At 42.7% G+C, this 26,405-nt stretch overlaps 1 protein-coding gene across 10 annotated transcripts in view; it reads left to right on the plus strand.

Moving 5' to 3' along the window:
* pbx3b (pre-B-cell leukemia homeobox 3b) overlaps positions 1 to 20,503 on the plus strand; it is a 58,578-nt gene extending 38,075 nt beyond the window's left edge. For 2 of the 10 annotated variants that reach the window (XM_034596084.1, XM_034596085.1), the window contains exons 3-11: positions 7,260 to 7,501; positions 8,372 to 8,562; positions 9,648 to 9,783; positions 10,571 to 10,600; positions 14,665 to 14,830; positions 15,413 to 15,490; positions 15,942 to 16,054; positions 16,934 to 17,023; positions 18,819 to 20,503. In XM_034596084.1, the coding sequence (XP_034451975.1) occupies positions 7,260 to 7,501; positions 8,372 to 8,562; positions 9,648 to 9,783; positions 10,571 to 10,600; positions 14,665 to 14,830; positions 15,413 to 15,490; positions 15,942 to 16,054; positions 16,934 to 17,023; positions 18,819 to 18,911 (1,139 nt within the window). In that variant the 3' untranslated portion in view covers positions 18,912 to 20,503. The remainder of the gene's footprint in view (positions 1 to 7,259; positions 7,502 to 8,371; positions 8,563 to 9,647; positions 9,784 to 10,570; positions 10,601 to 14,664; positions 14,831 to 15,412; positions 15,491 to 15,941; positions 16,055 to 16,933; positions 17,024 to 18,818) is intronic. The other 8 variants (XM_034596086.1, XM_034596087.1, XM_034596088.1 and 5 more) reach the window with 5 other exon arrangements.
* Positions 20,504 to 26,405: the final 5,902 nt, after the last annotated feature.

Here is a 26,405-nt window from a genome sequence, read left to right on the forward strand (position 1 = left end):
GCAGGGAATTGGATGCGGAGGGGGACTTGGGTACACATGACAGGGGTGACGTGAGGGAGATTGCACGGTTCATCTTGGATAACTGGGCAAGCGAGTCACAGCCAATGGCCACGCCTCCACTCTAACTCGTTAAATGGTGTGTAAAGTACATGCTGGGAATACTTAGCACCAAATAACCTTTTTTTGTGCTAACTTGTTTGCAAGGTATCGTTGAACAACAAAAAAAAGATGGAATATCATCTGCGAGTGTACAATAAAACTATTTAAATGAAATGAGGGAGATGATATTCTCCCAGCAATCATTCACTTATTTGCTTTGAAAACTCCACAGTTATCCCTCTGCTTTTCTCATGGTAATGTGAAACTCTGCTCTTGCTGTGCTCTTTGAGAGGCGCGTACGATGGATACGAAGTGATGTGTTGAGTATAAGGAGAGCTGAAAAAGAGTGGATGGCCGGCCGGCTGCCTGTTAAGTCTCTGCGTGTCTCAACATCCTCTTTGGCCTGCTTCTGTCACAAGCTGTTGTTTGGCCTGGACCTGATCTGCCCGGCTACTCCTCACGCTGCACTCTGCAGACCCAGCAGTAACCTGCAACATCAGGCTACGATTGCTTCCAGAAGCAGTTCTCTTGTTATGACACGAGTGTGGATGTGTTGGTTTTTTTTTGTTTTTGTTTTGTTTGTGAGCTTTATCAATCTTTGCAAAGATGATGCACCGCGAATCAGAACGCCAAGCGCGAGTCTCATTCCGTGTTCGTAGCCTCAGTTGCCTCGTAGCGGCAGTCCTCGCACGTTAGCGCAGCTAGCAAAGGATTCTGGGCTCTACAATTTGGAGCTGAATTCTCTTCTATGAAAGACACTGAAGGAAAGAGCAGCTCCTTCTGCTTCAGGCAATGCAGCCTTTTCGTGGATACACTGCAAAATCTAAATGATGGACTGTCAACTCTCTTGCAGAAATGCCACTGCAAAGAATAATCTCTCTGGCAGTGGATCATGGTTGGCTGTATGCTACCAATGCCGTTTCTTTGTTTATGCGAGCATGTAGCCTTCACATGCACACATGCAGACACGGGCGTATGCACATGCACAGATTTTACACACTTACTCGTTCACACGCAAGAGAAATACAGAGCACATACACAAAATGCTTCAAGCCTAAACCCTTTCTTTGGAAGCATACAGTGAAATATATGGGATTAATAACCTGAATAGCATTATTTTTTCACCTCTAGCCTTTAAAATAATGCATGCTTGGCTTGGTGTCTGCATGGAGTTGTGCCTGTGTATATGCCTGGTTATCGGTGTGTACAAGACCTGCTGTGTGACCTGGTTTCATGCAATCTCCATCTTCTAATTAGGCGGCTGCAGAAAGGCTGGAACGAGAGGAGGAGTGATTAGTTGCCTTTGGGTATTTCATAAGTGGCTTTCAGTGCCACATTTGCATTATTTGCTTGAGGTCTGAATAACAAATCAGCCTACCTTTGCAGCAAATTGAGGCTAGCAGCTAAAGACCATTAATACATGAAATATAAAATGAAGCTGAGGAAAAGAAAGAAGCAAAACATGCTAATACAATATAGAGGGGGGTCAAAATGAAATATTGAAACACAACATGCAATAACTGTCTCTCAACTCGGAGGCTCCCCACAGCACCGACTAACACCATCTCTGACTTTTCAAATGAATATATTTTGCTCTGGGTTCATCATAGACGCGTGACGTCTGCCTGAACGACACACGAGGGTCTGAGCGATTGCGAATCATTCTGTGACCAGCGGACCATGTGAACCATGCGGCCCTATGTTGGAGCCCCACGCTGTACGTGTCCTGTAGGGTCAGTCAGTGTGCTGATCTGTACCGGAGGTCCTGTCCACTCATTTGGCCAGTCTCCCCAACCTCTGCGTGCGGCCGCCACCGCCAGGCCTGGTCAGCCATCACTAGACCACTTGGCCGTGTGCCCACGACGAGTCTTAGAGGGCAGGAAAGAAAGCGGGCACTCAACACGTCCGCGTATACACACACTCACATACACGACTCATGCTCACGCGCACGCACACACATGATCACAGCGAGTGACAGTGGCTCTTGTTTACCCGGCCCTCCCACCCTCCCTCGCGCTCCTTTCATCCTCTCCCTCTAGTCTGTCATGTTGTGTGTCACTTCCCACAAATGTCAGTGCCACCGTGGGACAGTGATTAATTTTGGTGTGCTTGGCAAAATGTCTTCAAGATGTTTGTTTGAGTTGTCTCTTCCCACCCCCTTACCCACCCCCGCTCCCCGCGCGTCCTGGAGTCGTGGGTCGAGAGTGGCAAGCCCCCCACCTCCTCCTCCTCCTCCTCCTTGCCGCCGCTGCTCACCCCCGCTGTCACAGCCTCCTTCTTTTTCTGGGGGGGGGGAGGGGGCGGTGGTGCATCATCATCATCATCGTCGAGGGACAAAGGCTACCTGAACTGACAGAGATCTTCTTTTCTGACCACAGCCACTTTTTGTCACTACCCCCCCACCACCTCCACCTCCGTGCGCTGTCTGTTTAGCGTGTGCTGGTGGTGTATGATGGGAGAAGTCTTGACCCAGCACTGGGGGGCTGTAACACTTCACTGTCAGCGTGGCTGATTAGCTTATCACTCACCGCACGGGGAGGAAATACATCATCATTCTAGACAGGGATTCCCCAGTTTAGGGTCCGTTCCCTGCCTCCTTTTGCTCCGCATTTAATCACCAGGCTCTCTGTCCCCTCCAGTATTACAGCTTCACCTCTAAAGCCAAACCTCAGTGCTCTACAGTCACAACTTCCAGGTGAGCTTGTAGTGAAATCAGCTACAGTGAGAGTGAAAGTACAGACACATGCACAGACACTGATACTGTGTGTGTGTGTGTGTGTGTGTGGGGGGGGGGGGGGGGGGGTGGATGCAGAATAAAGCATCTTCCCCGAATTATTCTGATCAGCTCACTCTACAAAGAAAGTGAAGCACAAAGTGGCAAATGTGCTTTGGCTTCCCCACAGTGCGGTATCAGGTATGGTAATTACTCTGCCATTAACATTGGGAATACTTAATGTGTATTAATGTGTTAATGGCATGTTAATTACTGTACATGCTAGTGAGAGCCCGCAGGCGTTCTCTCAGATTCTTTGTGCCATGTGGATGTAGGCCAAGCTTAAAAAAGCCTTTAAGAACGTCGATGAAAGAGGATCCTTATGTTTCATTTGTCAGAACAAAAGATTTTCAATGGTAATTTGATCCAGCTCCGCGCTTCTGGAGCTGAAAGTCACTGATCCAGGCGCCACGACAAAGGAGATGATATGAAGTCAAAGGAGATGTGGAGCACGGCTGTAGTGACACTGGCCTCTTTGTGAAATAGATACTTTAAGCCCTCTGTAGTCTCTAGTGTGTTGCTTTGGCAGCGGGTTTTAATAACACGGTGGATTAGAAGCCTTGGATCATGAGTGCCAAGCCCGAGTTAAAGCTCACCTTGGATGAGCCTCAGTAACAGGCTAGATGCCACGGTCCTCCACCTCCTCCTCCTCCTCCTCCTCCTCCTCCTCCCTGCTCACAGCGTCTACTCCACAGCTTTAAGAGAGATGACCTTTGCAAATATTGACAGAAAATAAATTCTGTTTCGATTAGTTAGCTTTGGGAGACCTTTGCGGATCAATGCAATTAGATGAACAGAGTGTCGATACGTGGCCGGAGCCGTTCACTGGGAGGCACTGGTAAGGAGAGAGGCTGCAGGGGGGGGTCAGGGTTACTTGTAATGAACAGGATGTTTTTGGAGTCACGGTGTGTGTAGTGTCAAACCCAAGCAAAAATGACTGCACTGCATCACATCCTGCTTGCAGCATGGAACATTTCACCTAGAAAAGCATTGCAAAAAATATATATATAATAAAGAAACATATCTGGCTTCATCTGCACAGAGCAATACCTCTAGTGCATTTTGTGGCGTCTGACCATGAAGCCGGCGCCGCAGAATGAGGTGAAGAAACCCAGAGCCACCCCTTCCCTCTTCCTCAGGCCACATTATCCCAGCAGGCCTCTTGCCTTTATGGCTCTCTTGCTCACACTTCAGTGATGAGAGCAAACAAGAAGCGGGCCAAAGGTCAGCTAAACCCACAGAATAAAAGAGGGCACACGGGAGAGGTGGGAGGAAAGGAGAGGAGAGCGGGCCCAAGCAGTGCTTAGATCACTGCCAGGGCGTCAAGCAGCGAATGATGTACGAGACAACAGCCGCCAAACCCGGAAATGATTATAAACAGAGAACAGGGGAGAGTATATGAGAGGAAAGGGCTGCATTGTCTTTATCTGTCGAATTTGTTACTTCCTCACATCTGATAGAGGCGGTGAAACCTGTAAAAAATGAAAAGGAGAACCACCCCTGACTGATAGGGATGGATTAATCACAGTGTCTCCTTTTGTCTCAGCCACAGAGGAGAAATGAGGAACAATCATATAGGCAAGTGCTCCTTCCCCGGCTACTCCACCTGTATTGTTAAATGACAAATGGGGCTGATTAAGGACATGTTACATTATTACTACAATTTCAGATTTTTTTTCTTCTTCTTTACATCATTAAGTGCGTCCGGGTAATTAAGTGAGCCGGCATCATCGCAGTTTTGCGAAATAAGTAGACCACGTATGGATTTTTCATTCTCAAGTTCCCATCGCTCGCGGGCTTCACCAAGGTGACACGACTCCCGCACTTTCCCTCTGCACCCAGATTAATCCCACTTTGACTGTGGAGGTGGATTAGAGCTAAACTCGGGTGCCCAAACTTGTTTTAATACCCATATCATCAGACAAAAACAGGATAAAGATTTGAGCAGCAATGCAGGGCTCGAATGTGGCTTTGCAAGTTACTATACAGATTTGTCAACCACACAGCAAATTAAAGATATTATCTCGCTGCGGAGCCTATTTTGTGGAAGTTGTGTGATGATGCAGAGCTCAGACATTGAATCCACAATCCTCCAACAAAGGTGCACGTACAGAGACAGAGATACATGGCACCGGTTTCGAAGATAGTATTTTTTCTATGGACCATATTTTCTGTATATACAGTTTTTTTCTTTTTTAATTTTTAGCATTTTTGTGCTTGAGACGGAGGCATCATCCCCTCCCTACATGTGCGTTATGAATGACCAGCCAGAGCTGCTCTGGCACAAACACACCCTGGTGGACTCCTGCAGGGCCGTCTGCTTCTCAGGGCAGCGCAGTAATCATTTTTATCCCGCTGATTTCCCAAATAGAAATGGACACGTATGATAAAAATGTCACGGCCACTCCACATGTCAGTGCACTAACAGGATTACATGTCACTTTCTAATGTCTCGCTCTGTTTTCCTTTGGCGACATTATTGCGCACAGGAACTTTGAGGTAATATATGGTAAGAGACAAGTAGCTCTTTATGGCCTGTGATTATTTAGTTTGAATGAAACCAGTGATTTATGCCCATTTAGCTGAAAAGCCCTGTAAATTCCCTCAGCTGCATTTCCCCTGGATGTAGAGTGAGTGGAGTGAAAGTGACAACTGGGTTTGGTGTGGAAATGTACGCCGCGTCCCACAGTTATATTTAATATACCTGACATGAAAAACGTGCCTACCTACTTACCACCACCCACAGCACAAAGGAAAGTGCAGCCCGCTGAGCTTGGGCTGAATCAGAGAGAGGGAGTAAATACTGAATTAGGAAAATATGAAGCGTAGTGGCAGACAAACCACCAGCTATTAGAGCATGTTGAGATATGTAGCCAGGCATCTGGTGGGTCAACATTTGAATCATGTGGCGTTTCTTTCATGCCACACAAACTGGAATGGAAACGGCCGAGCCTGTCCAGAACGAGTGCTCTGGGTGGAGCTGTGCAGATGCAGTGTGATGTGGATGAGGGTTAGTGGAGCAGCGGCATATTGTCCACATGGATGGCTTGGCTCGGCAAGCCTGATGGAGCCTTGTCCAGCATCTCAATGTCTCCAACACAAATAGCCACATTCATCCACTCCTCTCACACCATTACACCTAAAAGACTCAGAGCCAGCCGATCCATAAATAGAGCCAAATTTGTTTTTCAGCAGCACTGCAGTCGAACACAACACCGACAGAGATGAAAACATCAGAGGAGTGTAGCTACAATATCATGTGCTCCCTAATTTCTTTTTTATTCAGGGATGGTGTTTGTAAGAAAGAGTGTTTTCACTCCTGCGGATGGAGTGCAGGGTCAGTCGGTCAGCGCTTGGTAAAAGGGCCTCTCTGATTGCATGCCTACTGGCTGGCACAATAGAGCCACTAATCTTCTTATTTACAATCCAGAGGCCGGCCATATCTTAATGAAGCTGTAATGAGCCGTTGAAAAGCCCTGAATTGCAGGAGGGATTATTGAATTGAAACAACTCTGGTAATCATAACGTTCGAGTAGCCACTCAGTATTTACTGCCCATTGAGCTACATTTTTATCCACTTATTAGACTGGATGGCTCAAGCTTGTTTTTTCCTTTTTTTGTCTGATTCCCGACCCCGCTGTGTTTTGTGTTTGTTTATTCTCTGCAAAGCCAGGCTTTGTGGTTGCATTGCCAATGCATCCAGGTGTGCACGTATGCTATCTGCTGGGTGATTACGACTCGCTGACAGACTGGCGAGACTGAAAACCAGAGGAAATAAACAGCGGGATCTGAGAACAAAAATGAGCACTTAGCATAAAATGGACTCTGCACTAGTCTGCTGCATGTTGATTTCTTTTTTTCAGCAGCACATTTGGAAGCACTGCAAAATCCGGACTGTAAAATAATACACAAGAATCAAACTCTACAGGCAAATTGAAATGAGGGAAACGATAGTTGCTTTGTGGAGTTCGCAGCGTTCTCTGTGTCAAAGACTGAGACACTTACTAGAGGTATAGTTTTCTGTTTAGCATCCTTTCACAGAGTAGAAGTGCCACTTCACCATTGAGCATTTGTCAGTTTATGGATGTTGCTGTCATGTCAGCCTTCCCGTACACACATTGTGCAGCGCAGTGTGTAAATAAAAGAGAGCAGGCATAGACAAGGGGCGACGGGAACACGCCGCACACACAGAAGGCACGTCTCACTTCACACCTGCAGAGGAAACACCACACTGTAGCAGGCTGCGCAGGCATAATCATTTTAATCTCACTTAACTATCCAGTCTGGGCCAATTTGATCTGTTTTATTTTCATTTTTAATATCAGTCCTAACATGCCCCTGGATGCCATGAGCTGACCCCGTGTTCCTGTTTGCTTTGTTGCTGCAGGTCTCAGCATCCGCGGTGCCCAGGAGGAGGACCCCCCGGACCCCCAGCTCATGCGTTTAGACAACATGCTGCTGGCCGAGGGCGTGGCGGGACCAGAGAAAGGTGGCGGATCCGCCGCCGCCGCAGCAGCAGCCGCGGCCTCGGGCGGAGCGGCCGACAACTCCATCGAACATTCCGACTACAGAGCCAAACTCACCCAGATCAGACAGATCTATCACACAGAGCTGGAGAAATACGAACAGGTAAGGATGGGTATGCTACACCCACCCCTCCATGCACCTTTCTGTATCTGAGAATATGTGAATGACATATATGCATTCAAACGGACCCATTGCTCTGTACGTGATACTCCACATTACTTCAGGGCAGCTTATTCCCTGCATTACCAAAGAAAATTGCAGCGTGTAAGTGTGACGGAGGAAAGTGTGTTGTCAGCCTGGGAAAAAAAATTGCGCTGTGTTGTAGTTGATCACAGAGATCCAAAGGAGTGCCTTAATCATCTGTGTTAAATGAAAGTATGATCATCTCCTTCACCTAGCACTTTGAGCTCGCCATTAAACACAGAGGCATTATGGGTGAAAATAGAAGGTGCAACAGTGATGCCTCAGCAAGCCAGCGAGGTAAATTAGACTAATTTACTCGGCGCTCTCCAAGAGAGGAGGTGGGTACGTGGGGGCACGCGGCACTTCGCCTGGGAGTAAATGCATCTTTCTTAAGGGTGTTTCCAGGTTTTAATTATCTAAATGTAAATACTTAACGAATTTTACTCAGAGTAATGAGCTAAAGTGTGCACTACGTAAATGAGTTATTCTAATTAATCATGTATGAACCGGTTTAACGAAAAGCTGTTTAAATTCACTCTGCGTTAGGGCCTGGCCAAATTGCAAATCTGCATTCACAGTGTATTCAGAGATTGGCTTCACCTATTATGTCATCAACGTAATATGTAGATGGTGCACTCACATGAAGCTGTCAGCAGTTTGCATGTAACGGTCTCTTTTCCAAATGTGAAAACAAAAAACGAGAGTTTTCTAAGTACTAAAAATCTCACTGCTGTGACTCAGGATATTAACGGAACTCACTTCTGCTGTTTTCCGTCTTTTCTCCGTCAGGCGTGTAATGAATTCACTACACATGTGATGAACCTGCTGAGGGAACAGTCTCGCACGCGGCCCATCTCTCCTAAAGAGATCGAGCGCATGGTGGGAATCATCCACCGCAAGTTCAGCTCCATCCAGATGCAACTGAAACAGAGCACCTGTGAGGCTGTCATGATCCTGCGCTCCAGATTCCTTGATGCCAGGTCAGTGGATTGTGTGTGTACGGTGTATATACCATACATGTATGTGTGTGTTTGTGTGTGTGTGTGTGGTATTTGTCGCTTCTGTATGACCCATATGTGAGCAAATCCATTGGGCGAGGTCATTTTTAGACTTTGTGCAGGTCTGAACTTTGTTTTCTGTTCCTCTCACTTTTTTCTGGCACAACCAGAGCGCTGCAGAGATGCATGATTTTAATTATGTCCACGTTCCTCACATTATCCTTTTTCAAGACAATCATGCCCTCACACCTGAGAGCAGTTACGACCAAAATGAAATGGGGACCGAGTCGAGTGCGTAATGGATGGCGGGGAGGTCATCAGCAGGTGTTGTGGATTACTCTAATCACTAACAGCGCGGCGGCGGCGGCGGTGCAGTGTGGCGCTCTGCGGAGAGCCGGCACAAGTTCGGGGCCAAACAAGCCAAGTGGAAGCACATTTGCTGCCCACTGCCTGTGTGAAGCGCAGTAAACAAGGCAAAAATAAGCAAATGCTCAACAACATGATAAGTAGTGCCCTTGGGAGGGAAGGGGACCCAGATCTAGTTAGAGTTTGCCTGTTTCTACTGGAGATCCCTGGGGCTGTGGCACTTCAGGAACAATGCTCAACTGTGCATGCCGTGATTTCTATAATGTACCGAGATGCACTCCGACTGGGCTCTGCGCTCCATCACGAAGCCCACCCATCCGCTGCACTAAACTCCACAGATTACACGCTTGGACTGGAGATTGGAGACCAACAGACCAAATTAAACATTGTATGTGTTTTCGTGACTGTGTGTTTGTTTGTGTGTGTGTGTGTGTGTGTGTGTGTGTGTGTGTGTGTGTGTGTGTGTGTGGTTGTGTGCTTGTCACTTTATTGGTTGAATCTGGTCTTCTGTGTGTTGACGGGCCTCTTGGAGCAGGACACGATATTCTGCTCCTGAGGGCCCCTTAGAGCCCATTCCTCATTATTTTCACCATTTATGTGTAAGATTGATTGTGCAATTTGTGCGATCCAAATGGATGAGTTAATGCTGGTCCCCACTAATAGGCTTGCCCTGCCTTTCTCTCGTTTTTCTCCCCACTCAGGCGGAAAAGGAGAAACTTCAGCAAGCAGGCGACGGAAATTTTGAACGAATATTTCTACTCGCACCTCAGCAACCCATATCCCAGCGAGGAGGCTAAGGAGGAGCTGGCCAAGAAGTGCAGCATCACAGTTTCCCAGGTGGGTAGTGCTCATCCTATAACAGTAGCTGGTGGGTAATCAGTGTGGGGAAAGGCTAAAGCCTAGAGGGATAGTTACCGTGGGTCACACCACTGAGACACAATGTCCTTACCTAACCTTGACATTGTGACTGCCTAATGATGCTTCAGTCAAGGCTGGTCCCAGTCAGTCAGAGCAGGGCCACAGGGAGGGGAGGCCTATATCATCTTGGCCTCAATCAAAGCACTATGCTGTCCTTCCTTAGCCACCCCAGCGCTGGGTCCCCTGCCATTTCCCCCCCTCATTCCCATCCACCATGTGTGCTCTCTCTGTTGCTCAGGTCATAAGCTAGAAAGACAAAAAAACAAAAAATGGCATCATCCATTACTTTAAGAAAAGTCTGCTGCTTCAAAGCACCAGACGATACTGGGAATTTATTTGTATGGTTGCTGTTCAAGCGACCTGGCGGGACTCTGCTAATTCACAGTTATATTTTAGACGTAAAGATGCGACTTTGCCACTTTTATATATATACAGCACAGCCTCCTTGTTCCTGAAGGCAATATCTCTCACACCTAACCCCCACATCCAAAGTATTATTACCCTGTGCTCTTTTTTTTTCCTATTGCTATGATTGTGACTACTATCTACGCTATTGTTCTGTGGTTGTCCTCATGAGACACAATATCAGAGAAACATGAATCTATACAATAATCTGCAGTGTTTTTTTGCTGTGTGGGGAGGGGGTATATTGAGTGTAGTCATGAAGAGTCAGATACTGTAAAAGCCCATTCTTTTTTGCCTTCAGGGGGTGGGAAGCACCATCACAGTATCACAGGTATGTCATAACTTCTCCTGATCCACTGTTTTTCATTTTTTTGTATCTCGTTTTTGTTTATGTATGTAATAGCCTCACAGTTTTGCCACTGCACAGAAACTCCCTCCCTCACACTGTACTGGATAAATGCTAATGTCATCCTATAGAGTGTAAAGTTTTGAACTGACATTTCTAAAAGAGACGGCTATGAATTTTCAGCATTTACATCCTAGCTTTCAGTCACACGACAACACAGACTCTATCTGGTTGATCCATACTTTTGCACTACACCCATGTTATCGCCATATTATGTGTGTACAAATGTGTCACATGAAATATTTCACTTTTTGGCTATTGTTTACCACATTATTAATTTATTTTTTTGTTTGTTGTAGAGCTTTGACTAATTCTGTGGTCTTCTGCAATCCTCAAACTGCACTCTGAGTTTATTTACCCCCACACCCACCTCCTGTTCACAGTGTGCTTTGTGGCAGGTAAAAGAAAATGTCCACCGACCCTCACAGATGGAGCTCCGGTGTGTTTTCTGAGTGCCTCGCAAATAAATAAAAAAATAAATAAAAAAAACAGGCCACTGTATCAGTTCCCATGAGAACAGATCAGCCCATGCAGAAATTAGAGGGCTTTTAAAAATTCACTTGAACTCATCTCGGGTCCCATTTGCGGCGCGCTCCTCGACAAGCAGAGGCCAACGGCAGACGCTGTTATTGACTTATTCTTAGTGCTTAGGCTCATTTTAAGTGAATAACAAAGCCGGCTGCTCGAGATGTGGCCGAGCACGCCATAAGTTATCCCTCGCCGCGCCCCGCCCCTTCCAAGAGTCGCAGACCTGGCTGGCTGCGGCCTCACTGAGTGCTCAGCTTAGTCATTTCTTTTTTCAAACAACCCCCCCCAAAACTCTTTGCACAAGCAGTTCATTAAGTAAAAACCATCCATTGTGAATGGTATGCCAATATCAGTCTGCAGCTTTGCTCAATACATTGTCACTGACGAAACTCCCTGCATCATTTTAGCAGGGATCGTTTTTAAATGCAAGAGGCGCAGTTGCAGAAAACAAAATCTCTTTACCTCAGGAGATTCCTGCACAAATCCACAAATCCACTTTATTCATATTTAAATGCTGCAACCTTGAATGAATAAAAAAATCATTTAATGTTTGAATCCTGGTTGTTTAAATAGTGCAATGAGCTATTGGCATCATTTGACGTATTAAGTGTTGCTCACCCTAAATGCAGGATGCCGTCTTATCCCCTTTGTCACGTTGCATGTTTCATGCTGGGCTCCTGAATGAAGGCATGGGATTGGATGGCTGTGGTCTGTGTCAGGGTTTACAGACGCTTCGAGTGTTTGCTATAATCTGTGTGAATGGCTCAACATTTGAGCCAAACGCCAGCACAAAGCTTCATTTACATTATTTCGATTTGTAGACATTTTTCTCCTGAGCGACACTTCTCAATATTTCAGCTCAGTGAATTTAGAGAAGACTTGAGCTCTTATTCATTATTGATGCCGCCTTTATAATGGATGGTATCGCAGCCAGCGAGACCACCTTTGTATTTGTTATTTAAGGCTTACGGCGTTACGACCCCAGATATATTGAGATCATAGACAGATCATGCATTGCCCTACATCGACCGGCGAGGAGTATTGACCTGAAATGGGGTGAAATAGTTTGAATTATTAACTACAGCCTCCGCAGCCTCTCCAGTGGGCAGCAGTGAAAGCAGCAGCAGCGTGTACTCGCGAGCGGTGTGCATGGTCATTATACAACCGCTGCCTCTGAGGCTGCTGATGTCAGGTAATTCAGTCTCACAACCTGGTTCTCAACCGCACAACACAGGAGTCAATTGAATGCATGGCCTGCCACGAGATAAAAGGGGAATTAGTTCTGTAGATTGGGTTGTGCTCCACACCTTACAGTGCCGTGCATTTGTCCAATATTTAGGTAAACCGGAGAATCACTAACTCCAGAGTTCAGTGGGCAGGAGAGGAATGTGTGTGTGTGTGTGCAGAATGGAGAAGGGTGGTGTAACGTCTGGAGGATTTGATGCCAACACTGCTGAGGCTGTCCATGCTTCTAACACCATGCAGTGGTAGAATACAGTCATAACACACTCCATCACCGAGGACAAGAGCAGAATAAAGTAAAAAACATGTTTCGCGGTTACTTTTTCTTAAAATAACATGTCAAGTTTTATTAAAACACATAGAATTGCTGCAGATCACTGACGTATAGGGTAAAAAGTAAGTGTAGATCTGCACTTAAAACACATGCACAGTGTGTCTTCATGTGCAAACAGTGCAGCTGTGTAGCTGTTTAACACTGTCTGCGTGGACATATTGTTAAATTAAACAGACTGATGAGCTTCACACAACGTGTCCTATGGTGTTCTCCGGGTTTGTGGGCACTTTGTGAGCTGTCTCAAAGAGTGAGGATATTGTATCTTCTCTGCTTCTACAATCCACTATAAGCAGGTTAAGTAAAAAGGATGATGGCCAGGGCTTTCATTGCTTCCAATTAAACCTTGCTTGTTAGTTTAACCTCTAGGTAAACCCATCAAACAATTGATGTCAAGGAAACCCCGCCAACAGTGGGCCTCGCCTGAATGGTCATTAATTTTAATTGCCTAGATATTAAAGATTTAGAGCACAGAGACGTGCGGGATAGAAATGATCTGATGTCCTGCAAATCCAGTCAGTTTTCACGCCACGGCATTGGCGGGCTGCTGGGGATATTAAAATTTAAGCACATGGGTGGAAATTAAATAAAGCGTCATTAGGGGCAGCTGCACTTTGGCTGGTCCAGCCGTGGGGCTGCAGGGCCTGAGAGGGGGGCAGCAGCAGCAGCACAGCGACAAGACACTCTAATTTATAGGACCATTAAAAACAAGCATCATCTCATTATTATTCCACTGTTATTGCAGAGCCAGCATTCACACATAAGGCTCACCCCTCATACAACTTTTCTGTCTGACTGATGTTGGACGTCATTATTACAGTTCTACAAAATTCGCATTTCCTACAGCTCTAACGATAAATACACACCCAGATTCAGACATTAATGGGAACTCAATACTTCCCCGTGCCTGAAGAGTTCAATTTGACTTGGGTGAAATATTTAAGTTTAAGTTTTTTTTAAAAACACATTTTCAACTAACACTGCCAAACCAATAATCTGTGTTTACTGCTTCACACGTCTGCAGGTCTTTACTATCCACCTCCAGTTTCTGATAATTACAAACTCAAGTTGCCTCTCGAATCACTGAGCATGCACACACACACACACACACACACACACACACACACACACACACACACACACACACACACATGTTTAATAGCTGTTTTACTGTTTTGTTACTAATCGCAGTACAGCTACATAGGCCAACCATTAAGGGTGAATGCTCATGAAGATTTGTATGCGTGCTTTAATTTATATTAGGATTAGTAATTTAGTCAAATATGAACATTTAACACAACATGCTATGTTTTCCAGTTTTCTCTATTGGGTAAAATGTTATGTTTAGCCTTATACATAACAAACTTATATATAACTTGCAATCCGCTATATTGGCCCCGAGTTAAACAATTGTACATTTATATTTAAAAAAATAATAATTCTACATATATATTTATATGAGGTGTCAATCACCCAGACTCACTACACTGAAATCAGTGATACATCTTCAGAGGGTAAAACATGAACATTCATATATTTCACAGAGGGAAATGTCAGACTATGTATCCTTAACAACCGAACCTGATATGAGAAATATATATAATACATTGACTTTAGTGTGTGAACAGTAGGAGCCCCTTGTGTTTTAGTTTCGTCAGGAGATCTGAGAGCATGTCGTGCTCCCATCCATGAGAAGACACAAGTGGCTCCTGATTATGGCTTAATTAGCTCGTGTACCCGGCGGACATTATTCTGCAGGGGCTGGGAATTGGGTACTTGATGGACCCAAACATGACATCTTGAAACAATCACACTGCTCAGTGCACGGTGCTGTAGCTGCCTGACGTCTGACTCCTCTGCTCCTCCTCCCTCTGCTCTCCCTTCACAGGTATCCAACTGGTTTGGCAACAAAAGGATCCGGTACAAGAAAAATATCGGCAAGTTTCAGGAAGAAGCCAACCTGTATGCCGCCAAGACTGCTGTAAATGCGGCACACGCTGCAGCCGCTGCAGTGCAGAACAGCCAGGCCAACTCCCCTACCACACCTAACTCCGGTAGGCACTCCTGCATATAGACAACAAAACAATAAAATAAAAAGATCTGCCCTCTACCTCAGCCCTTAACCTGCTGCCTACATGCCTCACTCTCTCATGCACCATTCACACAGGCAAGAGTGACAGGCTCTGCTCCCAGCTTGGGGATCACAGTGTCTCCTGTCTATAAGACAGTTGATGCCAAGCAAAGTCATGCATAAAGAGGCTGTTCCTGACTTGTGAACCGAGAACACGTGTATTTTTGGCAAAAAAAAAGAAAAAAAGAAAAAATAGATTCCGGAATGATACCATGGGATTTGTTTTTCCCTGACTTCCTGTCAGCTTCCTGTCATTTGTAATGCAACCGTACGTAGTCCCACTGAGTGGTAGTCTTTTTTTTGCACAATACAGAGAAATATAATTGCCGGTAGCATTATATTTAAGTGACATCATATGCAGACCGTATTGAATAAGAATGGAATAAAAAGCAGAGCCTGAAAGGGCATGTTTAGTGATGAGATGATGTAATGCTGAGTTAGGACTAGGTTGACCTGCGTCGGGATGTGGTAAGCTTATGAAGTGGTCCCTTTTTCTTGCACCCAGGATTCCAGATGAAAGATGAAGAGTTTCAGCTGGATTCTGCAGAGAGCAAAAACACTCTTTTAAGCAACATGTTTACTGGTACTGGTCTTTTCATAAGCTTCTTATTGTCCTTGTCATTTTACCCTGTGATACTGTACCTCCCTGCCAAAGTTAGACTGGAAGTAGGTGGATGTGGAACAATTGGGAGCTTAAGCTACCAAACCACATATAGAACCGGTCCCTTTTGTGTCATGTGATTTTCATTTCACCCGTGTCCACCGCATTCGTAAGAAAAAAGATCATCTTCAGCCCCTCTGCATATCGTCCTCCTCTGTTTGTTTCTCTCCCTTCCCTCACCCCTGTAGTTGCTTGCTTTATGGGAGTCTTTCTTGCATTTCAGTGCATCTGTCTGCTTGAGTTGGGTCTGTGTATGCGGACACATGCGTGTAGCGTGTGTGTGTGTCTGCGTTATTTGTGTGTGTGTGTGTGGGTCTGTGCTTTCCCTATAAGGCCTCTCATGTATTTAGCTACTTACATCTTCCCTTTCCAGGTTCTTCAGGTTCTTTTAACCTCCCAAACTCTGGGGACATGTTCTTGAGCATGCAGAGTCTGAATGGGGATTCTTACCAAGGGGCACAAGTCGGAGCCAATGTACAGTCACAGGTAGGATCAACAAATCAGGGACAGTTCCTGTCTACCAGTGCAGAGAGCTGTCCTTGTCTTGCCTGTGTACTGAGCCATCCACAGTGCAGTCTGAAGCACATTCAAACAACAACAGAAAATATGAAAAAAAGAACACACTGCTCAGGGGACGGCAGTAAAATTACCACAGCGAGGCGTCCGATAACAATCCATTGACCACAGTGTTTACTGACTATTTAGCTTTGGATGGAATATTTTGGCAGCCAAAATATAATCCCACCCCACTGCTTTAATGCCACAAAGCAACTTCCTGGTTATTGCTCCAAACATTTAGCGAATGCATTTGGCTTTGACTTGAGCTCTTGGGTTGGTATTGGGTTTTTGGTACTGTGTTTTCCCCTCCCTTCTTCCTGTAATCTATATTGCTGTCTTCCTACCTCATCCTGTTATTGTGTGTTGTTGACGTCTTCCATTTTGTAAGTTCCACGCAGCTACACAGCCCACACACAACCATGCACTTGTGAAAAATAGAAGAATCAATGCTTACTCATGATTAGGATAAACATTTAATGTCATATTAAATAGCCATAGTGTATGTCACATTATTATTATGTATGTTCTGTTTTTTTATTTTGATTATTATTATTATTCCATAGCCACTATAGAGAATGTAATAGAGCATGCTGGTAACGTACCGACATTACTTTTATTTTATTTTCATTTTTTTTCATTAGAAAATCTCTAAGCTGTGTGTGACACATGTGTTTGGTAGATTTGCTGTCTCAGAAGTCTCTCTGTGATTACACGTCTCTGCTGCTTCACCGAGCATGTTTACAGTTAGTGTCGTACTGCAGCGAGACACCCAGCTGACCAGCCTGTCCGCCTTGTCTGTCCCCTCAGGTGGATACCCTGCGCCATGTTATCAGTCAGACGGCAGGATACAATGATGCTCTTCGGGGAAACACCATGTACAGTCCACATGGCTTAAATGTAAGTAGAGGTTCTACTGGATAGACTTGGAGATTGCTGGGACAAGAGCAGTGTGAAATTAGTTCAAATATTTACATATAATTTATTGATACAGTCCATCATATTGCATTGCAACAGGGGCGGATCCAGGGGAAATCGGATCGGCACCTAAGGTGGCCCCGTCCTGTTGATAGTCTTAAAAGAATAGTCACTTATTAAAAATACTAAATATGACAATTTCTAAAGAATTATTATTTTCTAAACCTTTTTAAGGAATGACTTGAATGTGCACCTGACTGAATCAGGAATCGTGCATGGATGTTGGATGTATAATTGGCCCCTCTGTGTAAACTGTGGCCCCTTTACGGCCCCTGATTAAGAGAAATTCCTCGATCTGCCGCTGCTTCACACCCAGTAGATAAAATAGAAACAACCTTGCATGTGTGAACTTCCCAAATCAAATATTAGATATTGAATCTTGTCCCTTTTTCACCTGATATGAACAAAAGTAGAATTACTCAGCAGGGAAATGAAAGCTGCAACCAATAATTTCTTTGACTCAAATCAAAAATGATGAAAATAATAGAGATACTGCACAGTATCTGTTGCATTTTTAGCTGTTTTGAAATGCTTCACAGAATTTCTCCCTTCCCTTATCTCCATGATAAAAGATGAACATGTGATCGCCCGCAGCCCCTTCCCGACATGAATTCCATCTTCTTTGATGAGATTTGATATGGCGCCTTTTTGTAAAGCAGAGCATAATCTGGAGCTATCAGAGTAAAGATTAATTTCGTTGATGAGGGAGGATGAAGAGAGAGGGAGAGGAACAGTATCAGACAGCTCTTTCTCTCTCTCATGTGTTTGCTCTTTATATTGTTATGCCTGTTGGGTGAAATGCATATATACTCACTCTAATGCTACTCAAAGCTTAAGCATAAAAATAAGGCATTAAATTACTGCTGGAAATTAAAAAAATATTTCTGCGAGGGGGAAAGAACCATCTCATGTAAACAAACAGTGGGGGCTGTCGCCAGCGTTCGCTGCTGTTGGTGTCATTTTGGCTTTGCTGACGCCTTATTGCTATAAGCTCTTTAGACATGTCGACTCCTCACAGGATCAAGTGTTTTTCACTTTCTCACAAGGTTTCTCACTCTCATGTGCAGCGCCGACCTGTGCCTAGTGGCTCACCACAGCTCAGTGTGATCCCAACGGAAACCTGAACCACAACACACTCCGTGAAAGACGAGGAGCAGAACGAGCGAGAGGCTCCTATTTTGTAGCGACAACCCGGAAAGTGCCTTATAGATGTATTAGCATAGACTAACCTTTAGCTTTGTTAGTGGTGACGTACAGGGATCCAGTAAAGGCTAGGTCACGCCTGGAGCAAAGCAAAGTCAGGCTGGCTAAGACTGGCTCTCTTGGAGAGGCCCTGCCCTGTCACTTCCACTCAGCTCTCCCCACCTCACCCTCGCCCGAGCCCTCCCTCTTCTTGACTGACAGGAGAATATGTAGCGACAAGCTGTCGGCCACTACAGGAATCTGCTTAGACACTGATTTTGGGGAGTGCTCCCATTGGTCAGGACACGAGACAAATTTGTTTTCAAGAGTCTCTTTGCTGATGCTGCGGTGAAGCAAAAGGATGCTCGGAGTCAGGACTCAGTGCATTTGCTGCATTTTAATATCAGCTGACACACTTTGTTCTGCTTCCTTTCCATTTCTGGAGTGTTGTGTTACATTTTGGTGGTAACATTGTACCAGGCTCATTTTACAGAGATTGCGATTGTAATCTCAACCTCTCCCATTTGTGTCCCAGGCTAATGGGGGATGGCAAGATGCAGCGGCTCCGTCTTCTGTAATATCTCCGACAGAAGGACCTGGAAGTGTGCACTCCGATACCTCGAATTGATCCGCCATTAATGCATCTCCTCCTCAACCTGGGCATGGACTCTTTTACTGGCTGACCAACAGCAGAGGATATTTAAAAAAAATCACGACAGATTTTGTTTTCCTTTACCTTAAAAATGTTCCACCACCACGCCACACGAACAGCATCCTCCATCACAGACACCAAGTGAATCCTGATTGTTGATCCGTGTTTTCTTTCTGCCTTCACACATCAGCCATGCCCTTATTTGATTGTCATAGGAGTAAGCACACACAAATGTATAAATAAAGAACAGCCCTCAGATGTTACTCAGCAAACTTTCTCTGCTCTGAACTCAAATTACTGGAGGACACTTGTGTATTTAAGATGACATTTTAAACGGCCATTTGTTTGATTCTTGATTCAATTACACCTCTCCATTTTGATGATTGCTTTCTCTTCGCATTCTTACAGTACGTAGATTTAAGCAGCTGTTTCTTTTGACTGTAATGTGCTCCACATCTTGTCCAGCAACTCAACAATGCTAATGTTGACAGCTCAATGGCAGCTTTGTAGTTGCGTTCAAGATTTATTTTCGCCTTACAGCCCCATACATTAGTACCAGAGAATGACTATTCAAACTCTGGAACATAAAGAAGTGTAATTGATTGCTTGACTATAACATGACACCATTCCATATTTTATAATTTGATGTTTAGTATGTACATATGTAAACATTTTTTTGTACTGCTTATGGAAATCAACAAATCCCCCTTACGGTAGATCATTCCTTCATGGCACAGGAGCAGGCCCCCATTACGCAGGAAAAGTTGTACATAACATAGCTAAAGAGTAATTATACATCCCATCCGTCAATCCACAGCTTTATTACCTCATTCAAATTCACACACACCAATAATTTCCAACTTTTCTGTAGCTTAGAGTGCTCACTTACTACCTCTAAACAAAAATCACCACATCATCCTTTCTTTTGTCCTTATTTAATGTTTTTATGTAGTTATTTTTGATGACATCTTGTAACACTGTAAACTCTATCATTCTCTATGTAATCTAATGTATATTTTAATCTTTTAATAAAATACTGTTGCGGTACTGCAACTTAAAAAGACAAAAATATAAAAAATGAAAACGATAACAATATTAATACCGTGACGAAGAGATGTGGGGAGGGTGTGGGGGGGGGCGAGGTTACTGGTCTGTGGCTTTTACGACGGGGGTGCGATGAACATTGTTGATAAATTAACGCCAAACAGTGAAACTGTTGTAAATACTAAAGAAAAAAAAACATTTTGAATGTTGCTCATCTTGTTACTAAATCATGCAAAAAAAAGAAAAAAATCCCTATAAAAACTGTAATGCATAGAGGTTTCAGTATTCAGAACTGTACATTTCAAGCTCTGTTCAACAGGGTTCAAGACTTCTTTTCTCTCTTTTCTATTGTATGTGATTCTGAAACTGAAAAGTCATGACAGATGATTTGTGGCAGTGATTCTAATGTATTAAAGATGTTTAGTGTTACTTTCTAACCAGACTACGCCCTGGACTGAAAAGTCTTCCTTGTGGTAGTTGTGTAATTTCAAACATGAATAAACCTTTTGCTTTCATGACAGCAAGGTGTGTCGTCTTTCACGTTTGTTCGCACTTTCAGTAGAAACATTCACATGTCACAAACTGACAATAAAACTATTTTAATTTGGACGTGCTGCACCTCGAATATTAACGCTAGACTAATTGAAGCTGCAGTTTTCCTCTCATTAATGAAAAAACAGTTTACTTTGTGTGTTTTTATGAATATCACATATATTTATTCACACTCATTTACACAACTCAGTTTTAGGCCTTTGCTCTTATTTTAACTGGTGGAGAGAAGCTAAAGACTTAACCTGGTTTGCAGCTCCTGTGCAGCTGACATGGTTAGTGCAATTAACTGAAATGTCAGCCACTTCTAATCCAGGCTATTCTGTCTGTCTGTTGTGGAAAGGCTGCCTTAATGGATCATTGGTTACCAATTCCACATGGAAATTGACATCCATTTATTCTCATTTCCTCGGCAGAGTTCTTCATTCCTGTCTCCTCCCGTGTCCAGTGTTTGTGTCTCTCTCCTTCATGGACCCTGCTGGATCTTACAGTGTAAAAACAGCCGAAGGGCCGAGCGTTTGTACAGTGCTGCAGATACAGGAGCTTATTTAATACTTTTGTGTGTGCATGCCGGTGTGCACGTGTGTCAGTGTTTCTTTTGATTTCAACATATGGGTGCAGATGGATGGGAAAAGAGGAAAGAGATGTAACAGCCTAGCACAAGTTTAATCCAAGCGCAATGCACAGGCGGTTTTCCCGGGAGAGCACATTTGTCCACTCAACCAGTGCAGAACTTCATTGAACACCTTTTCTGAGGAAATCATATCTTTATCCTGAAATAATACACACCCATGCCACAGACTTTCATCCGACACTGCGATTTCAATTTAAAACGAAATAATGTTGCCTTTGAAGAAAATCAAAATAGAAGCTTTATGGTTTTTCAAAACTACCACGCATATCACCGTTTTTTTTGTCAGGATTATTAATATTGATTTGATTCTGCTTATGGGATTTTTATCAACGCATCACCATTGTATTGTTTAATATTAACTGCATCCACATGAGTTTGTTCCATAGCAAACACTTCTCTGATAAAAGTGAATACTCATGCAGACAGAATTTCCTCTAACAAAAGCATTTGGAGCTCAGTCCTGCTGTACTCTGCCTTTTGGATTACAATCTATTTGCTCCTTCTCCCTTTGCAAATATACATTTGCTTCCTCTAGTCTTCAACTGTTGGACTTTAAGTACTGCACTTAGAAATATTGGCCTCAGAACCTTTTAAATAAAGAAGCTGCATTTTCTAAGATTATGCCTATTAGAGATTTTCTGTAAGGTTCATTAAAGACTACATTTTCTAAGTAAAAGTCACCACGAAGAGCATGCATCATTAAATATGGAAATGCAGAATTATATTAGCAATATGCACCAAGCTAGTGCCAATTAAATTAGAGAAAGATATCATTTATATTATTAAGGTAGAGTTCATATTAGATTAAATGGAAAATGTAATTCTTTCACGGTTTGATTAATTGCTTATAGTCAATTGTTCACAGAGCCATGTTATACTGCATTTCAATTGAGAGATTGTTTATATTAAAATGTAAAAAGCTGTAATTGCATCACACTATTGTTGAATTAAATTGGTCGGAGATTAAAACTGAAATTCACAAACTGGAATACAGGAGATCTATTTTCCACTCTTACATCTGACTCTATGCATTATTCAACCCCTTTAAACATGGAGAGTGTCTGCAACTATTATAATGTTCATGTTAGAAATGATGGAAAACTAAAGGATTTGATTTCAGAGAGTGATATTTAAGTTGTTCCCAAGACAGAGAACAATATGTTACAGCTGCGATTAATGACTGGGACAGACTGTAGAAACTTGAAAAGCTTATAATCAATGTTTTTTTCATTGGAAAGTCGTAGGCAGGCTTTTCTTCAAACAGCGCTGATTTCAGTTTCACTTCAGCTGATACTTTTTACAGGCTTGTGATCATTGTCGGTCATTGTAAATTGTTAATGATCGACAGTTAAAGTTCCCTAATGCATCTGATTTAAAAACATAGAACAAATCGCACAAAGACCCAAAGTGGAGAATGTAAGAATCATTGTTCACAGCCACTATATAGTTGAATATTTTACATTCGCAGTGTGATACAGTATAACAGGACATAACTCAGATAAACTGTGACTCATGCCTTATCTTTAAGTGTTGGGTTTTATAATAACATGGATATTTTCTGTGAGGTGTTTATGGGAAGTGACAAGACTGAGCTATATACAAAACATTTGACTTTAAATCCCCCTTTAAGCAATATACGCACTATTTAAACATTTAGTAGTTTGTAATACTGTAATCTTATTGTCCCCAGAAACACATTTTTTGTGTTAGTTGTCAATTAACACAATTGTAATTGTCAATAATTCTAAAGTCTCTTGTGAAAATATATTTGATATAGTTATGTGAATTATGTTAATGTAGTTATATATTGTTATTATACATATTCACTTTTATCAGCTCACAACTACAATGAAGCATTTTATAAACCATTTATTAAATAGGTATACCACTTATATATCATATTTATTAAACAGGGGAGATGAAAGTTTTTAGCAAAAATATTTCAACACTGCTGAGCATAATACTTTGTAATGATTTATATCAACTACCAGTAACAGAAGGTTGGAATTGTTTATATAAATCTCTCTGCCTAGTTATCTGACCCGTAATATTTATTTTGAGTAAAGTAATGTACTTCTTCAATTTTTAATCAATGTGCAACCGTATCTGAAATAGAAATGATATTCTCTCAGTGTGATGCTATGATCTAGAATTATGTTTATTGGCTTTAGTGTAATGTCCACGTGGATTAAAACATGCAGATAATCGAGCAAAATATGTTCTTCTTGTATATTAAGAAACAGTAAGTTAGCTTTGCTGGTGGTTTTCTGCGAGCAGCATATATAGAACAGAAAATCCACTTTTTAACAGATCTGGTTACTAATCCTCTCTTCTTGAATACCCCCTCTTTGGATAATAGTTTTGCTTTGTTGGAGTGTACAGAGGACAGAATGCTCCGAGCCAGAGACACGTGTTCGTACAGTAGTTTAATTCACTGAGCAGGAGCATCATATAGCCGACTCCTGCACTGATCTCCTCAGCAGCACTGACTTCTATTAAGAGGTGAGTTCTGAGTGTCCTTTGAGCTTAAAACAGTGGAGTTAATTTAACATCTGATCCTAACTCCCCTTGCACTTTAAAAAGCTCAGATTTCCTCTTAACCCATCCACCCATCTCCAAGATTGCTTTAAGATTGCGCGAAGACCGAACCGATGGTGGCTTATCATAGCTTGTTGGGCAGAGGCAGGCGTGTGAAGGCTTGTGACAGGAGACAGATGTTTGGCTTACCTCTTAGCAGACGCATGTCAGCAAGCAGGGGCCTTTGTGCTGCTCAAATACACTGACACCAAGTCACACAAAAAAATAGAAAAAAAGGCAGAAAACAGGGGCCGTATCTGTGGTTCTCTCCGTCTGTCTCTCCTGCGAACACACGGCGCACAATGAAAATCCAATAATTATATCATGCGGGTTTATTAAATCGACGGCTACTTTAATCCAAGGTTTGGACCTTTCTAATTTAGCTTCATAAAGACTTCATTACTGAGCCACATATGTCACCATTCACTTAACTGCACAACTTACAGAGCAGGTGCAAGTCACGCAGGCAGATGATAGATGTAGCGTATAGTGTGGAGCACTGTTTCATATACAGACACTAAAGGCTCAAGTGCTGTAAGATGACAATGATTGTGGTGACGGCTCTTAAAGTCGTTTGATCTATAGACGAGCAGCATCTGCTTTTCATCAAGTTTGATCTTCTGTGGCCTCATTTGATTTTTTTTAAGAAATAAAAAAGTTAAAAAATGTGTAATTTCTAAAAATAAAAAGGATAAATATGGTGAATAAGGAAACATTGTGTTTAAGAGGCATGGATGTTGAATGTTAATGTATTTCAAATTCATGAAATCCCACAGTACAGTACCATTGGTTAATCTGCCTGTTTCCATGTTAAGGCTGTGACTAGAACAACATGGAGGTTTTCCACATACAGATGTTTTCTTTCCACAACTCACTGACTTTTATTATAGTTCAATAACTCAACTTAGACATGAAAATTAATCAGAGGAATCTAACCGCACATCTTTTCATGGAAAGAGCAGATTATTATTTTATTACTTTATTGAGGGGGTGCTACCAAAGGCTTTGTTGTTTGACTGCCTTAATGTGAGTTGACTCACAGTCACATTTTCAAAAACACACAGCTCTTATTTAACAAACAAAACAACAAGCAATCATTGCTAATATATTACAGAGTAACAAAACTTCTAAACAACCCAGAAATCCGTTTGCAAAGTGCATGTCAGTTGTCATCAAGAGCTTGTTCGAGCCAAAAAGAATATATACGAACTTTACAGGCAACATATAACATCAAGTTATATTGTTACTTAAAGGTGCTCTGTGCAGTTTTTGACCACTAGGAGTGCTATTGAGCAATCTTTGTTTGTAAGAATGGGTCTCATTTTTGGTTGTGATGTGTGCTCCCAGAAGGACTAACATGCACACAAGTGACACTATTCACACTGGATTTGCAGCAATGAATCAACAAATATATGAATGTGCTAACAACAGTGAGTAAAGAAAAGAAGGAGACTGTGAGTTTGGAAACATTGATATAAATGATGTGAATATCGTAATATCGAATATCGTAAGTATTGTGCAATTTGAAATATTTCAAACATTGTCACTGAGTGCTGTTCAGGCTGCAATTTTCTGTCTGAACCTGTCTGAGCCAGAGAGAAAACGAATGGGGTCGGGTGTCTACTCACTTGCCTCAACAAATGTCTAAGGAAATTAATTCAACATTTTGTTCGACCTCAAGAGCACCATGCTCTTTTAATTGTTGTTGTAACATACACATCATAGGCAAGCATCTAATTTTCATCGTCTACCTACAGTGAATGGTTCTGCAGGAGATGACAAAGTATTATGCAAAATATCACTGGCATTGTCTTGACTTCAAAACTATAGTTTAAAATATAAACCGTAATTAACTGTGTGTATCGGTTTAAAAAAAGCTTTATAAAGTCAAGGACAATACTTCAGGAAGTCAGTGGGTTTTAACTGTGAATTGTTGGTGTTGTTGCACAGTATGTCAGCCAAGAGTTGGGAGAGTGAGTCCATGGACGATTGTGTAACTGTTAAGAAGGATGGGAATGCTTGATTAGATCCGAAGGGCAAGGTCAACCGAGTGCTGTGTGGCAAGAAGGAAGGGTGATTCTGTGACTTATAAGCAACAAATGTTGCTGTATTATTGAGGACACTTATTAGAAAAGAAATGTAGCCCTGGAAATAAAGAAGGTGCTGTGGAAGTTTGGATTTTGATTCCTGGAGACATTTTTACCCCATTCATGTCTTCTATATATATATCAGGAAATATATCAAAATAATTGATTCAGAAAAATATTTTAACTAATGCAATAGCGATACAAAAAAATCTTCTTTTTATTCTTGTCTTTTTGAGTTAAATGTCATTTAATTTAGTACTCACCAGGATTTTGTCTCATCCTCGTCTCGCTCCCAGTATTTTTGTCTCTGTCTCCCTCTTTTCACTTGGATGTATATACTGACATCCAAAAACAAACGATCCTGCTGTCAACGTCTGGAAAAAAGATAAAGGGGCTGAGGCAATTTGTTGTTCAAGATTAGGCGAGTGGGTCATTGACTAAGTATACCAGACAACAGACCAAATTCATTTACAAGCTCAGAAAAGGTATAAAGTGACAAGTCTACCTAAAGTGACAACATGTTCTCTGATGTTTTTTTTTCCACAATATAAAATGTTTTGTTAAATATCCAATGCTACA

This window comes from Hippoglossus hippoglossus, chromosome 9 (genome assembly GCF_009819705.1).
Source record: "Hippoglossus hippoglossus isolate fHipHip1 chromosome 9, fHipHip1.pri, whole genome shotgun sequence".
NCBI lineage: Eukaryota > Metazoa > Chordata > Actinopteri > Pleuronectiformes > Pleuronectidae > Hippoglossus > Hippoglossus hippoglossus.